This window comes from Loxodonta africana, chromosome 10 (assembly GCF_030014295.1).
Source record: "Loxodonta africana isolate mLoxAfr1 chromosome 10, mLoxAfr1.hap2, whole genome shotgun sequence".
NCBI classification, from domain to species: domain Eukaryota; kingdom Metazoa; phylum Chordata; class Mammalia; order Proboscidea; family Elephantidae; genus Loxodonta; species Loxodonta africana.
The window spans coordinates 110616724-110633390 of NC_087351.1; the positions used below are offsets into that span (position 1 = coordinate 110616724).

The window sequence follows — 16667 nt, forward strand, 5'->3', positions numbered from 1 at the left end:
GCGGCGGCGGGGGCGGAGCGCCCGGGCGGGCGGCCGGGCCCCAGAAGCGCGGAGCTGTGCCCGAGCTTTCCGGGCCGCGCAGGCGCACTGGGGCGGCGCGGCGGTCCGCCAACGGAGGGGCCGGGGAGGGGCTGCGGGCCAGAGCGCATGCGTGGGCGCGCGGCCGCGGCGGCGGTTGGGGAGGGTTCTTCCGGAAGGTTCGGGAGGCTTCTGGAAAAGGCGCCGCGCGCTGGGCGGGCCCGCGTCTATATAAGGGAGGCGCGGGGGCGGCGCGCCAGTTGCTTCTGCGTCCTGGTGCCGCTGTGTCTCGGAGCCCGTGCCGTCCTTTCGCCAAGGTGAGGGGGCGTTTGGGGGTCCCTGGGGGGCGGGGGGCCTCCGGGCGAGTCCAGCCGCGGCCCCTCGGCCCACGTTTCGGGGCGGCCTGCGTGGCCTCCCCCGGCCGGCCGGGTCCGCGAATGTTCTGGAGCGCGGTGGGGGAGGGGCCGCCGGCCGCGGGATCCTTTCTCGGGGGCGCCCGTCCGGCTGCTCCTCCGCTGGCCGCGTCGCGGGGACCCCCGGCGGGGCTCATGGCGGCGTCCCCACGGCCGGGAGCGGCGCCCGTTGCCCGAAGCGGCCTCCGCGAGCGCGCACACGCCGCCCGCAGCTCCCCGCTCGGAATGAGGTCATCCTTTGTCAGCCGGCCCCGGCGCCCGGTCTCCCCAGATCTCGCTGAAACGGGGCGCCAGCAACGCCCGCCGGACGGCGGGGACCCGGCCGCGCCCGTAGTGCGGTGTTCACGCTGCGCCGTGTCCTCCCCAGATGCCCGAGGAGACCCAGACCCAAGACCAGCCCATGGAGGAGGAGGAGGTGGAGACGTTCGCCTTCCAGGCCGAGATCGCTCAGTTGATGTCCTTGATCATCAATACATTCTACTCCAACAAAGAAATCTTTCTGAGGGAGCTGATTTCAAATTCATCAGATGTAAGTCTCTTTTCAGGCCACAGTTTGGTTATTGTTTTAGCGTAAATGTCCGCATTTTGGGGGCAGTGTGTTTGACGATAACGTCTTTTTGATGAATAGGCTCTGGACAAAATTAGATACGAAAGCTTGACGGATCCCAGTAAGCTGGATTCTGGGAAAGAGCTACATATTAATCTCATTCCCAACAAGCAAGACCGAACCCTCACGATTGTGGACACTGGAATTGGGATGACCAAGGCCGACTTGATCAATAATCTTGGTACCATCGCCAAGTCGGGTACCAAAGCGTTCATGGAAGCTTTGCAGGCTGGTGCAGACATCTCCATGATTGGCCAGTTCGGTGTGGGGTTTTATTCTGCATATTTGGTTGCTGAGAAAGTGACCGTGATCACCAAACATAATGATGATGAACAGTATGCATGGGAGTCTTCGGCAGGAGGGTCTTTCACAGTGAGGACAGACACAGGTAGGCACCTGGTGGGTGGGCTTATGTCGGGGGTTGGGGGGTACTGTAGGTACTCTAGCATCCAGAGGTTGCTGTGAAATTTGTGAATGCTCTTTGCCCCATGTAGTCAGGCGCCAACTAGGGAGCACTTACTAGTGTCTGGTGTGCTGGTTATTTAGAGCAAGGTGGTTAACTGCTGTGGGAGGCTTACTGTAATAATGGTATCCTGCTTCGTAGTCATAATTGGAGGATTAGCTATGGTCATTCTTTTTGACTGGCATTAAGAGCTGAGTTAATTTTTTTTGTAATTGGGCTGAAAGATTGAAGTTGAGTCCCTTTGTCTTATTGTTCACTTAAAGGTGAACCCATCGGCCGTGGAACCAAGGTTATTCTGCATCTGAAAGAAGACCAGACCGAGTACTTGGAGGAGAGAAGAATGAAGGAGATAGTGAAGAAACATTCCCAGTTTATTGGTTATCCGATCACTCTCTTTGTAAGTTCCTACATAGCTGCAAAGTGAATGTCTCCGTGTAGACCATTGACTTTTAGTTCTCAACGTTTGTTGATGAGGAGAAGGCCTAGTACCATTTTCTAGATTAATTTGAAGCTTTTTTGGAGACTAAGCAACAGTTTACTCAGTCCTGTCAAAGTATTTAGAGCTATTAAGTAGATAATTAAGTACTGATGAAAAGTTTTTGGCTACTTAGCGTTTCTCAGTTTGGTTAGCTAACTTGGGTTTTATTCTTTTTAGCCTGTTTTTTAGTTCTGGAATGCAGGGATAATGTGATTTCATGTCTTTTTGAGGTGGAGAAAGAACGAGATAAAGAAGTGAGTGATGATGAGGCTGAAGAAAAGGAAGAGAAAGAGGAAGAGAAAGAAAAAGAAGAAAAGGAGTCCGATGATAAGCCTGAAATAGAAGATGTTGGTTCTGATGAAGAGGAAGAAGAGAAAAAGGATGGTGACAAGAAGAAGAAAAAGAAGATAAAGGAAAAGTACATCGACCAAGAGGTACTCAACAAAACAAAGCCCATTTGGACCAGAAATCCTGATGATATTACCAATGAAGAATATGGAGAATTTTATAAGAGCTTGACCAATGACTGGGAAGATCACTTGGCTGTGAAGGTGAGTGAGGGCTGAGTGCTTCAAAACTAATCTGCCCCTGCTAGATAGTCTGTCTAAAATTGGAAGGTCAGGTACTGTGAACTTTTTCCTTTCTCCAAAGTGCTTTTGGTTGATGTAGCTGTCAGTCTACCTGCTGGGGTAATGGAGCTTTGAGTAAAAGTCACTTGCGTTGTGCATTGGCATTTTTAGTGAGTTGTGTTTGTTGTAATTGCAGCATTTCTCAGTTGAAGGACAGCTAGAATTCAGAGCCCTTCTCTTTGTCCCAAGACGTGCTCCGTTTGACCTGTTTGAAAACAGAAAGAAAAAGAACAATATTAAATTGTATGTACGCAGAGTTTTCATCATGGATAACTGTGAGGAGCTAATTCCTGAGTACCTGAGTAAGTATGATTGGAGATGAAGGGTGGTCACTGATGTACAGAAGTTGTCAGGTCCCAAGTTCTTTAAGTTTTAATATATGGAAGAAACGTGTTTATATTCACACGTTTACGTATTTGTCAGTTTGGTACTTGAGTGTGTTTGGTCTTTTTTTTCTCCCCCCAGATTTCATTAGAGGCGTGGTGGACTCTGAGGATCTCCCTCTAAATATTTCCCGTGAGATGTTGCAACAAAGCAAAATTTTGAAAGTTATCAGGAAGAACTTGGTCAAAAAGTGCTTAGAACTCTTCACTGAACTGGCAGAAGATAAAGAGAACTACAAAAAGTTTTACGAGCAGTTCTCTAAAAACATTAAGGTTGGTAAACACGTTTGACCCGTTAGCGTTTTTCAAAGTAGTTTCCCACGTTCTCAGTTTTTTTTTTTTTTTTTTAACGTAGGGGAAGTTTTCTTAAAACTAACACTTGTGTTGTCTTTCAGCTCGGGATACACGAAGACTCTCAAAATCGGAAGAAGCTCTCTGAGCTGTTAAGATACTACACATCGGCTTCAGGTGATGAGATGGTTTCCCTCAAGGACTACTGCACCCGAATGAAGGAGAACCAGAAACACATTTACTACATCACCGGTAAGGAACAGTAAAGGTTAGCATCCCATCACTTTGTTTTGGTAACCCCATAGGTGGCCCGTGGGGTGTTTGCTCCCCACGTGGCACCACATATCAGTGAGCACAGTTGGTGTTGCTGTACAGGAGATGCTGATTTCTTGAGCCGGCCGCTGCCTGTGTGCTTAAATCTGCTGAGCATCTGACCGGGCTAGACAGCAGGAAAGAGCAAGTAACTGTTCACGTTATTTCAGGTGAAACCAAGGACCAAGTTGCTAACTCGGCCTTTGTGGAACGGCTCCGGAAGCATGGCTTAGAGGTGATCTATATGATCGAGCCCATCGATGAGTACTGTGTCCAACAGCTGAAGGAATTTGAGGGGAAGACCTTAGTGTCAGTCACCAAAGAGGGTCTGGAACTTCCAGAAGACGAAGACGAGAAAAAGAAACAAGAGGAGAAAAAAACAAAGTTTGAAAACCTCTGCAAAATCATGAAAGACATTTTGGAGAAAAAAGTTGAAAAGGTACGTGAGTAAAATAACGTCTCTACATTTTTTAATTTTTGATACTTCCCTAAGGGGTTCCTTCAAATTAAGTTATACATACTTTTTTTTCCTTGTAAGTGCTCTTAACGTAAAGGAGAAAAAGCTTTGGACTCCTGCATTTGTAGTAAAATTGAAAATGGTGTTTTTGATCCATCAGTAGTTTCAAAACTTGAATTCCTTGGATTGCATTTCACAACCGAGCTATTAGCGCTAAGAAGTTGAAATAACCTGTCTAGGTTTCCTCACCATTTACATTGTTGTGATTACAGGTGGTGGTGTCAAACCGATTGGTCACGTCCCCATGCTGTATTGTCACCAGCACGTACGGCTGGACGGCAAATATGGAAAGAATCATGAAGGCTCAGGCCCTAAGAGACAACTCGACAATGGGCTACATGGCAGCAAAGAAGCACCTGGAGATAAATCCGGATCATTCCATCATTGAGACCTTGCGGCAGAAAGCTGAGGCCGACAAGAACGATAAGTCTGTGAAGGATCTGGTCATCTTGCTCTATGAGACCGCCCTCCTGTCCTCTGGCTTTAGTCTAGAGGACCCCCAGACACACGCTAACAGGATCTACAGGATGATCAAGCTTGGTCTGGGTAAGCTGTGCCCTGACAGCCTGTTAGTAAGCCAGAGAAACTAACTGGGCCTGTAGAGAGGAGGGGGTAATCTCAGCTCCTTGGAAAAAAGTGGGATTGTGTTGTCCAGCGGGGGAGAGGTAGTCTCACCTTAGTCACGGGGTTTATGAGAAGGGCCAACTGAAAGGAAAGCAGTTGCAGCTGCTCTGTTCTTGCTCACTCTTTCAAAGTGGGTGTGGGTGTAGAGCAGCTAATAACTAGGCTAACTCGGCTGTAAGAAATTGTTTTAATCTGACGACCTTGTTCCCAAAAAGGTATTGATGAAGATGACCCTACTGCTGACGATACCAGTGCTGCTGTCGCTGAAGAAATGCCGCCCCTCGAAGGAGACGACGACACGTCGCGCATGGAAGAAGTTGACTGAGCTCTGCCCGAGGAATCGCTGTACACGTGTGCGATACTTTTGTCTTCATTCCCTCTGATATATTTTTAAGGATTCTTTTCTTTATTTTTGTTAACATTTTAAAAATGTGTATGGCATGACAATAAGGGGAAGATAAGATTTTTTTCTGCTTTTAAGTGTGATGCTGTGACACTTTCGGCACTAAAGCAGAGTAATGTCTCTAGTTTCACGTTGGCTTATTTAACAGATGGAGGTAACGTTGTCGTAAGGTGTGTGTAACCTCATGTTAACTGAGTGCTCCAAAGTGTTTAGATATTGAGCAGATTCCTTAGCCAAATTTTTGTCACTGAGGTGTTTGAGATATAATTTGATGTTTAAAAGAAGTCTTTGTTAAAATAACTCGGGTTTCACCTTTTAGGATCTTGTTTTTAAGCCTTCATCTCTCGTAGTTACCAACTCTGCATGTACTAGGCTAGAAATTAGTATGCTACACTGACCCAACTTGATGGGACCTAAGTATCCATAGGGCTCGTTTCCAAAGAAAAATGTATTGATTAGAGTAGCAAAATTTTGCGCCTGTCTAGGTCATTGTAAAGGCAGTGTGAAAAGTAACCCCGCCGAGCTTGTGAGTGGACGTGTAGTTCCCAGGTCACCTGCTGCGTCAAATGATGTAATAAATACAGTTAAGTTTAAAAGAAACGTGTGGATATGTTTTGTCTTTTGGAGGGGTTTTAGGTAACAGGGTGGCCCCCGAATATGCAAGTGGTAGGCATGATGTCATTTCTGCAACAGATTTTACGGGTGTGGGTCTAGTGGAAGGAGATGTCCGTGTACTCGCCCTGGGGTGGACCAGCTAGGTGCAGGTCGGGGAGGTGGGTGTGTTGTAGTCAGGAAGGAGAAAGAAAACAAGGAACAGGCCTGCTCTTTGTCCGTACCATCCATTTTGAATATAGACCCCTTACTGTGTGGCCTTTTAAGTCTCTGTTAAGTTTCTTCAATTGCAAGATCCACCTCAAGCCATACCTCTTGAAGTTACCTTAATCGTTTTGTTTCTTCATGCAGACTCGGGGCCAGATGTAAGGATTGCTAAGGGTATCAGAGGGTCAGTAGATGAGGGGGCGGCCATGGGTCTCCGATGGACCACACAGCCGAGCCTAGTAAGGTTTCTGTGTGGAGGTAGTAATGTTAAGCGAAGTTTTCTGGTAGAGAACTTGGAAGAACCCTGAAGCAAAGACCCACATGTGTATAAAACATGTGGTCCAAGTAGGTGACAGTGATGTAATGTGTGGGGGAAGACTTGGAGTTCTATATACAGTGAAACCCGTGAGAGCTGGAACTCTGACGGGACTGCCTTGTTTTTCCGGGCCTCGGAAGTTTTCCACATTGGAGACAGTGCGGTCCTACCTTTCCATGGCTCATTTTAGTGTACTATATTTGAGTTTGCCTCTTCTGACAGCTTTCTGCCTAATACGGGTTCTGGCTTTGGCAGGTATTACAGTATCATACAAGGTCCCAGTCCTGGTGCTCATTAAATGCCATGTGTTTGATAAGTAGTAATTGCCCTTAATCCTTCCAAGCCTCCGAGACAGGAATTTTTTCTTACATGATAAGCAAAAGGAATTAGATCGAGGTGGCAGTAGCTGTAAGATCCACTGCTTACTGAAATGTGCTGTCAGCTAGGGGAAAGCTTGAGGCTTAAAAGGCATTGAACGGCAAAAAGGCCAAGGAGTAGATTTTATTTCACTTTTTTCCCAGTGTCTAGTACTAGAACATGAGACTCCGTTAAAAGCAACAGGCATTTGAGAGAATAAATTGAGACTTTTTGTATAAAGGACCTCCCTGGTTACTGGGGAAGCTTTTGTGGCAAATGGGGGCATCTGGAACTCATGCCCAGGAGCCCCTGTGCTGGGGACTGTGACCATAGAGGAAACGGACCCAGCACAGTGGGTGGAAAGTTGAACCGTTTGACAGCACCGCTGAGTGTGCACTGTTGACACACGGCCTGGAAGTCTTGTGTCTGCTTCCAGGTCCACTTGTGCTTCAAGACCTCATATCTAGTCCCATCCTGCCAAAGTGATGAACAGGAAAGCAAAGATGTGGACAGATTAGCAAGGATAAATAAGACTATTTGCCGGTGACACGGGTGTCTGCGTAGACAACCACTAAGGAACCTACAGAGATGGTTCTAGAATAAATGAATTTAGCAATCACAGGATGAGATTAACATACAAAAGACTAGTAGGAACAAACCGTGGATAATTTAATTTTGAAGAATTCCTTGTTTTTAAACTTAATTGTTTTTAAAATCATTCACAATAGCATACAAAAGAGGAAAAAAATTCGCAAAGCCTGTACACTGAAAACTGCAAAGCTTTGCTGAAAGATGCAGGTAAACAGACTGTTGAGTGTTGGAAGGCTCAGTATCACTGTGATGTTGTCTTCCTCAGAAGCAATATGCTATGTGAAAGAAACCAGACAAAAGGCTACATGCCATATGACTTCATTTGTGTATAATTTCTAGAAAAGCCAGAGATATATCAACAGAAAGGTGGTTGCCTGGGGCCGGGAGTTGGAGTGGGGGTTGGCTGCCATGGGGCACCAGGGAACTTTGGGGGTGTTGGAAGCATTCTGTGTTTAGGTGATGGCTGCACAACTGTGTGCATTTACTAAAATCTATCCAGGTGTGTACCTAAAATGGGTGAATTTTACAGTATATTACAGCTCAATAAAGCTGAAAAATGAAAAAACCCGAAGGTACGGAAGGCCATCAGTTGGAGTTCAAACCGGACCTTGAGCAAGTGGCTGGACCTCCCAGGCCTCCTTAACCTCATTGTACCACTGACTTTTAGGGAGTCTTCTGGCATTTTCTAGGTAGTGGTGCCTGGTATGTAGCAAGTGCTGGAAAATGGAGCTTTTAAATTCAAGGGCTCATCTATTTGAGGGAGGTTCCTCCCTGTCCTACGAGCTTAGTTTACCAGGCCTGCTTCTACCACATAAATCGTTCTCGAGTGTAATCTCTCACCCTGCAAATGCCATCCATCTTGCAACTCCAGCCTAGGCCTTGCCCCCTCCAGGAAGTTTTCCTAGATAACTTCTGCCCTCACCATCTCATGATCCTCTAAACCTTCAGTAACTCCCCGCCAGGCGGAATACATTCACCCAGGCCTTATGGAACACCTTCCACAGACCAGGGTGGTGCGGGCCACGTAGATGGCCTCGAGGGAGGGCTGGCAGAGCAAGGCTAAGCTGAGACAAGTGCCATAAAGCTATCAATGCCGCCATTGAGGGATAAGCACAGAGCAAGGGGCAGAGCTTGGGGGAGCTCAGGAAGGAGGTGAGTGCTGATGCTAGCTGACAGGCTTTCAACTTCTTTCAATACAGAGAGAAGCGGGGACAGGGTGTGTCTTAGTCATCTAGTGCTGCTATAACAAATACCACAAGTGGATGGCTTTAACAGAAATTTATTCTCTCACAGTTTAGGAGCCTAGAAGTCCAAACTCGGGGCACCAGCTCCCAGGGAAAGCTTTCTGCTTCAGTGAGCTCTGGGAGAAGGTCCCTGTCATTAATCTTCCCCTGGACTAGGAGCTTCTCAGCGCAGGGACCCCGAGCCCAAAGGACGAGCTCCACTCCCAGCACCTCTTTATGGTGTCACGAGGTCCCCCTGTCTCTCTGCTAGCTTCTCTTTTATATCTCAAAAGAGATTGAGTCAAAATACAACCTCATGCTGTAGATTGAGTCCTGCCTTATTAACATAACTACCTCTGATCCTGCCCCATTAACATCAGAGAGGCAGGATTTACAACACGTAGGAAAATCACATCAGATGACAAAATGGTGGACAATCACACAATACTGGAAATCCTGGCCTAGCCAAGTTGACACACATTTTTGGGGGACACAATTCAATCCATAACGGGGGGCATACCCAGATCGAGGGGGCTTACAAGGGCACATGTGTTTGGTCTTGGAAAGGGACACGGAGCTGCCTGCTCGGCAACTCGGGCGACGTTGGAGGTAAAGCGAAGCAGCCAGCCTCTCGTTAACCGTGGGGACCTTAAACGTTATCCTGGGCCTCGCCTGGGTCCAGACACGTCCTTCATAGGAGTAACCCACATTTGGTAAGTCAGTTCCATGTGTTGGACCGTATAATTGTTCATGCTAATGCCCGGTGGCCCCTTACTGCATCTCAGCCCACTCCAGGTCATTTCTCAGATGAAAAAAATGAGAGTCAGGGAATAAGGCCACACCTCCATGAGATCCCCTGTCCCTCCGCCTCCTGTCTCCTGGGCTGGGTCCCAGGACAATGAGTTTCCTGGGCTCGGCTCCACCTCCAGTGGAGGGGTTACCGAGAGCAAACAGGACCTGCTGTGAGGTTTGAGGACAGAGGGTTTTGCCTGTTTGTTTCACCTAGGTGGTCCAGATAAAACCCAGCCTTACAACTGCGCACATGGCAGACACCCCAGTATTTGTCAAATAAGTAAATTAGGCTAAGCGCTTCACAGTTTACAGAAGCTTTCACTTTCGCTATCTGTCTTAGTTCCCTAGTGCCCTTGTAACAGAAATATCACAAGTGGGTGGCTTTAAAGAGCAGAAACTTATTTTCTCACCGTTCAGGAGGCTACAAGTCCAAATTCAGGGCGCCAGCTCTAGAGGAAGGCTCTCTCTCTGTCAGCTCTAGGGGGAGGTCCTTGTCTCAGCTTCCTAAACCCCGACGGCGGTCCTCCTTAATCTTCATGTCACATCCATCTTCCCAGCTTTGTGCTTGCTTGTCTCTGTATCTAGACTGCTCCTTATAACTCAGAAGTGGTTAGGTTTAGGACACACTCTACACTGATATGACCCCATTAACATAACAAAGAAACCCCTATTTCCAGATGGGATTGCACCCACAGGTGAGATTAGAAGGAATCCAACACACAATTTAGGGGAACACAGTTCAATACGTAACAGCATCTAATTATTTCTTTTATTTTTTAATGTTCTATTTTGGAGATTTTCAAACATATTCAAAAATAGAAGGAGACATTAACAAGTGTTGACAAGGAGCTGGAGAAATTGGAACCTTCACACTCTGCTGGTGAGAATGCAAAATGGTGCAGCCGCTTCGCAAAACAGCCTGGCGGACTCAAAAGCTTAAACAGAGCTAACATATGAGCCAGTGATTTCACTCCTAAAATACATATCCAAGAGAAAGAAAAACATGTCCACACCAAAACTTGTACACTCTACCGTTCATAGCAGCATTATTCATAATTGGATGAAAAATGAAAACAACTCAACTATCCATCGACTAATGAGCAGAGAAAGAAAATGTGATATACACGTACGTGAGAACATTCTTCAGCAATAAATAAGAATGAAGTACGGATACAGGCTACAACATGGGTGAACCTGGAAAGCATTATGGTGAGTGAAAGAAGCCAGACACAAAAGACCACATATTTGTATGATTCCATTTATATGAAATGTCCAGAATACGCAAATCCATAGAGAAAGCAAGTTGGTGGTTACCTAGGGCTGGGGTCAGGGACACAAAACGGAAAGTGACTGCCAATGTATACAGGGCTTCCTTTAGGGGTAATGAAAATGTTCCAAAACTGATTGTGGTGACAGTGGTGTAACTCTGAATATGCTAAAAATCATCAAAGTGTACACTTTAAATGGTGAAGTATATGGAATGACAATTATACCTTAATAAAGCTGTTTTTATTTTTATTTTTTTTAAGTAGAAGCGATTACTGTATGAACCACCACATACCCATCAACGTTATAGAACCTCATTTGTTTGGAATCTTTTGAGGAAGGTGCCTGTCTTAGGCTGGGTTCTCTAGAGAGGCAAAACCTGTGAAGTGTATATATATATACTCAAGGGGATTTATCTCAAGGAAATGGCCCACATGGTTGTCCAGGCTGGCAAGTCCCAAGTCCTTGGCTCAGGTGTCAGGCTGGAGGCTACTCCTGACTCATGTAGCTGCAGGTGCCATCGAACCCAAAGAATGGCAGGCAATACAGCAGGCCACTGGCTCAAGTCCCAAAAATCAGAGATCAGATGGTGACGAGCTGGAATCAGGATCCAGAGCAAGCAAGTGAGCTTTGCCAGAGCATCCATATATATTGGATGCAGGCCACACGCCCGAGGAAACTCCCCTTACAACTGATTAACTGATCACATCAAATCACATCATGGAGGATGACTACATCATTACATAACTGCCAAATTACATCATTACGTAACTGCCAAATCACTGAGAATCATGGCCCAGCCAAGCTGACACACAGCTTGAACCATCACAGTGTCATTATTAATCTTTTTTGGTAGATGAGGAAACTGAGGCTCAGAGTGGTCCCACAGCAAGTAAGGGGTGGAGCCAGGAACAGACCATATCTCCCGTTACCCAATTCCTAAGAGGATTCTTTATCGTCCCTGGCTTTCCTCCCCTCCACATTCGCTCCTCTAAACCCCCAACCCCACACTAGCTTCCTCATTTAAAGTGTGTGATTGGCTGAGGCTATGCCATGTGACCATGTCCCAGCTGCAAGGCAGGCTGGGAAAACAGGTTTCTGGCCTTTTCATCTCTTATACGGGGAGACTAAGGAGCACAGGTGGCGCAACGGTTAAACGCTCAGCTGCTAACCAAAAGATTGGCAGTTCAAACCCACCCAGAGGCTCCAAGGGAGAATGACCTGGGAATCTGTGCCCATAAATGTTATCCTATGGAGCAATTCTAGTCTGTCACATGGGGTCACAATGAGTCAAAAATCAACTCAATGGCACCCAAAAACAGCAACAGGGAGAGGCTGGCTCACCTCCCACCCAGCCTCAGGAGGTGGGTGAGTCCCCAGAGCACAGGTGGGGGAATTTAATGGCGAGAAACTCAAAAGGACAAACCCCTCTCCCCAGGGCTTCATACCTGTGCACCTCCACCAGCGGTGGTCTTCACGCCCCGTCTCCACCAAGATAAATCTTTCCCTTGTCTGGCACCAGCTTCCATGTGGTTTTGCTCAGGAAGACCCTCTGACACAGCATCGGCCCCTGAACACACCCTCCTTGCACTCTTTACCTTTTTAGCACATACCACAACTGGAACAAAGTGATGATTAGGTAAAATCCTGTCTTCCTGCCTCTCTTCTTCCAGGTGTATCTACCCTGCTCACTGCTAGCTCAGGGTCTGGTACATGGCAGCACTGGAGATGAATGGATAGCTGGTACATACAACCGATATTTTTCCCCTTCCTGTGAGGATGGCAATGTATTAAAATACTTTTATATAATTGAAGAAGTTTTTTGTTTTCTAAGCCTTCAAGATCTGTTCAGGCCTTAGAAAGTATGATTACGGGTACATCTTCTGTAGGAAGGAACACTGCTTCAGCTCTCTGGGAAGAACATCTCAGGAAGCAGTGATTTTAGTGAGTCATGGTGTATTAATAGCACCCTCAAAATCGGAACAAAGACTCAGGGTTGTTATTGCAGAGCCGAGGAGCTGAGCATGTTGCCTGCCAAGTGTATCTGCCTGCCTGGAACACACATCATCTTCTTCCCAAAGCACTTTAAGGCCTCAACACTTGACCCTCAAAAGTTCTGGAGTTTGAAATGTGGCCCAAAAAGAAGCACCATTGTTGTTTTATAATTCCAGGTTAAGACACCAAAATTCACAGATCAGAGTGAAAAAAATAACTCACCTATCCATTTTTTAGATATCTGAATGGATGAAACCAATAAAATGTTTAACATTTGAATAATATTTACTGTGGATGTAGACTAAATTAAGCTATTTTTAAACTCCCCCTTTTAGTAAAGGAAACCCTGACGGAGTAGTGGTTAAGACTAGGGCTGTCAACCAAAAGGTCAGCAGTTTGAATCCAACAGGTGCTCCTTGGAAACCCTATAGGGCAATTCTACTTTGTCCTATAGGGTCGTTATGAGTCGGAATCTGCTTGATGGCAATGTGTTTTTTGTTTTGTTTTTTTTAAATAAAACCAAGCCACACCATCTCTAAGCAATCCCCAAGTCCTTTGGATTCTGCTGGCCCAATCTCCTTCCTTAGCCCCAAAGTTCAAGAGACATTGGAGATGCCCAACCCCACTGGTGATCACAAAAGGACAAATGCACGTGTAGTGTCTCAGTCATCTAGCGTTGCTGTAACAGAAATACCGCAAGTGAATGGCTTTAACAAAGAAGAGTTTATTCTCTCACAGTCCAGTAAGCTAGAAGTTTGGATTCAGGGCACCGGCTCCAGGGGAAGGCTTTCTCTCTGTGTTGGCTCTGGAGGAAGGTCCTTGTTATCAGTCTTCCCTTGGTCTGGGAGAACCTCAGCACAGGAACCTCAGGTCCAAAGGACGCACTCTGCTCCTGGTGCTGCTTTCTTGGTGGTATGAAGTCCCCCTGTCTCTCTGCTCACTACTCTCTTTTATATCTCAAATGAGATTGGCTTAAGGCACTACCTAATCTTGTAGATCTCATCATATAACTGCCACTAACCCATTTTATCACATCACAGTGATAGGATATACAACATATGGGGAAATCACATCAGATGATGAAATGGTAAACAATCATACAAGGGAATCATGACCTAGCTAAGTTGATAGGTATTTAAAGGGGACACAATTCCTGTCTCATGTAAACATGGAAATACGTCTTACACCTGTTGGAACGGCAGAAATGTAAAGATCTGTGTATGAGCTGCTTAGGGTTGCTATATCAAAGTACCACAAGGTGGTTGACTTTCAACAGCAGAAATATATTGTCTCACAGTTCTGGAGGCTAGGAGTCCAAATCAATGGTTGGCCGGGCCATGCTCCCTCCTAAGTCTGTAGGGGAAGACACTTTCTTGTCTGTCCTGTCTCCTGGTAGCCCCAGGCGTTCTGTGGCGGGTAGATGCATCTTCACATGACCGTCTTCCCTCTGTCTGTCTGTGTCTCTTCTCTTTCGTAAGGATACTACTCATACTGGATTAAGACCCACTGTACTCCAGTATGACCTCATCTTAACTGATAACATTTTCAAAGACCTTACTTCCAAAGAAGTTTACACTCACAAGGTACTGGGGGTTAGAACTCCAACATTTGGGGGGGGACACAATTCAACCCCTAACAGTCTGACACTATCAAATGTTGGCTGTTGTTGTATGCCATCGAGTTGATTCCAACTCATAGTGACCCTATAGGACAGAGTAGAACTGTCCCATAGGGTTTTCCTAGGCTGTAATCTTTATGGAAACAGATTGCCAGGTTTTTCTTCTGTAGAGCAGCTGGTGGGTTCCAACAGTCAACCTTTTGGTTAGCAGCCAAGCGCTTAACCATTGTGGGCTCCTTAAATGTTGGGTAGGGTGTGCAAAATGGGAACTCTCGTGCAGCCTTGTTGGGCCTGTGAATTGATAACAATTACTTTGGAGCGCAATTTTATGTATCCAGCAAGTTGAAGAACTTACTTTGAGCTTCTACTTCCTGCATATGCACTAAAGAAATTCTTTACTACGTGCACAAGGAGAAATGTACAAGAATGTTCTTGCAATATTGTAGTATGGAAAAATTAAAAATAGCCTAAATGTCCAGAAATAGGAGAATAGATAATACACCCTGGTAAGTCCAAGTAGCAGGGAAATACAGGGGATAGAGGGACCTGCTAAACTACACTGTAAGGAAGAAGCCTGACAAATTCATAGAAGATTCTGCAAGATATTTGGTTTGGTCTCTTCCACAAATCAGCTAATTTTAAAAGCAAAACCAAAAACTGTTCCAGATGAAGGAGATTAAGAGACACAGTACGTTGTAGCCCAAAGACCTGTTGGCACTGGGAGGCAACTGGGCATGGGGTTGTAATAGTTCATTTTGTGTGTCAACTTGGGTAGGCTATGGTTTCCAGTCAACACTAGTTATTGTCATGGAGTAGTTAAGTGTGATTAAATCCGCTGGTCCTGGGTAGAGCAGACTACCTTCCATAATGTAATCTAATGTCATGTAAGTACCTCACAGCTAATGTAACATGATACAATCACTTCCCATAGTGCAAACTAATGTAATATAAGACCAAAAAGACCAAACTTGTTCCCATTGATTCGATTTAGACTCAGGGCAACCCCGTGCGTTACAGTGTAGGACTGCTGCATAGGCTTTTCTTGGCTGTAATCTTTAAGGAAGGAGTACCTGTGTAGCGCAAATGGTTAAATGCTTGACTACCAGCCAAAAGGTTGGCCGTTCAAACCCACCCAGAGGCAGTCCTGAAAACCAGGCTGGTGGTCTGCTTCTGAAAGCCTTGAAAACCCCATGGAGCACTTCTACTCTGCACACATGGGGTCACCTAGAGTCAGAATTGACTTGACAGCAACTAACAACAACAATCTTCATGGAAGCAGATTGCCAGGACTCTTTCCCACGGCACTATAGAGTGGATTCAAACCACCAATTTTTAGGTTAGTAGTCAATCACAAGCCATTTGCACCACCCAGGGACCTTACATGTAAGTACCTCACATCTAATGTGATATAATATAATTATCTTCCATAATGCAAGCTCATGTAATATAATCAATCAATCAGTTGGGGGTCATACCAGTGGAGGATAGATCTTAAACTTAATCACTTCTGAGTTATGAAAAGAAAGACCAGACTAGATACAGAGACACACACACGGGGGAAGACAGATGTCATGCGAGGATCGTCTATAAGCAAAGGAACAACAAGGATCACTGGCAGACACCAGAAACTAGGGAAGAAGCACACAGAGGGAATCTACACGACCGAGACCCTGATTTGGACTTTTTAGCCTCCCGGAGCTGTGAGAAAATAAACCTCTGTTTTTTAAAGGCACCCACTTGTGATATTTTATTACAACAGCACTAGGTAATCGAGACAGGGTGGTCTGTTCGCGACGTGTGCTTCCCCATTAGCTATTTTCAGAGAGTAGCAGCTTCAGGCGTCCCAGCATTCTCCTGTGAAGTTCTCATTCCTCAGTGAATCTGTTCTTTCCCCTTAACACCCTGTCTTGCTTTCTTTAGTTTTTTTCTTTTGGGCCCTACATATTCTTTATCTTACTTTTTTGGCTTTCAATTATGGTGAACTTCAAAGTTTCCCACAGTAAGCAGAATGGCATGTAACTCCCGTGTGTCTAGCACCACCCCAACAACGAGCCACCTGGTCAGGACCAGCCCTACTCCACCCACCCCCATGCAGCCTGACTCCCTCCCTCCCCTGTGTTATTCTGAAGCAATTGCAGGTTGCCAAAAACAAACCAAACCCATTGCAGTTGCGTTGATTTCCAGGCAGGACTCAGTGCTATAGGACCAAGTAGAACTGCCCCACAGGGTTTCCAGGGAGCGGCTGATGGATTCAAACTGCTGAACTTTCAGTTAGCAGCTGAACATTTAACCACCAGGGCTCCCTTCTATCATTTATCATTTCATTTGTAAATGTTTCATCTTTTCCTTAACATACCTCTGTAGCTGAAACACACCCAAGGTACTTGGTACTACAAATAAATGTGCAATCAAAACAAATGACTGTGGACTAATGGACCACAACTACCACAACCTCCACCAGACTGAGCCCAGAACAACTAGATGGTGCCCGGTTACCAGCTCTGACTGCTCTGGTAGGGATCACAATGGAGGGTCCTGGATAGAGTGGGAGA

The 16667-nt window shown here is 46.0% G+C and overlaps 1 protein-coding gene across 1 annotated transcript; it reads left to right on the forward strand.

The window, feature by feature from the left end:
• The first annotated feature begins 203 nt into the window (after positions 1–203).
• Positions 204–5738, forward strand: HSP90AA1 (heat shock protein 90 alpha family class A member 1). The gene is made up of 11 exons (XM_064292966.1): positions 204–335; positions 799–960; positions 1060–1426; positions 1765–1898; positions 2210–2530; positions 2745–2910; positions 3074–3264; positions 3387–3534; positions 3765–4033; positions 4324–4657; positions 4951–5738. The coding sequence occupies exons 2-11, from the start codon at positions 799–801 to the stop codon at positions 5058–5060; spliced, it is 2202 nt and encodes a 733-aa protein (XP_064149036.1). The 5' UTR covers positions 204–335; the 3' UTR covers positions 5061–5738.
• The last annotated feature ends 10929 nt before the right edge of the window (positions 5739–16667 follow it).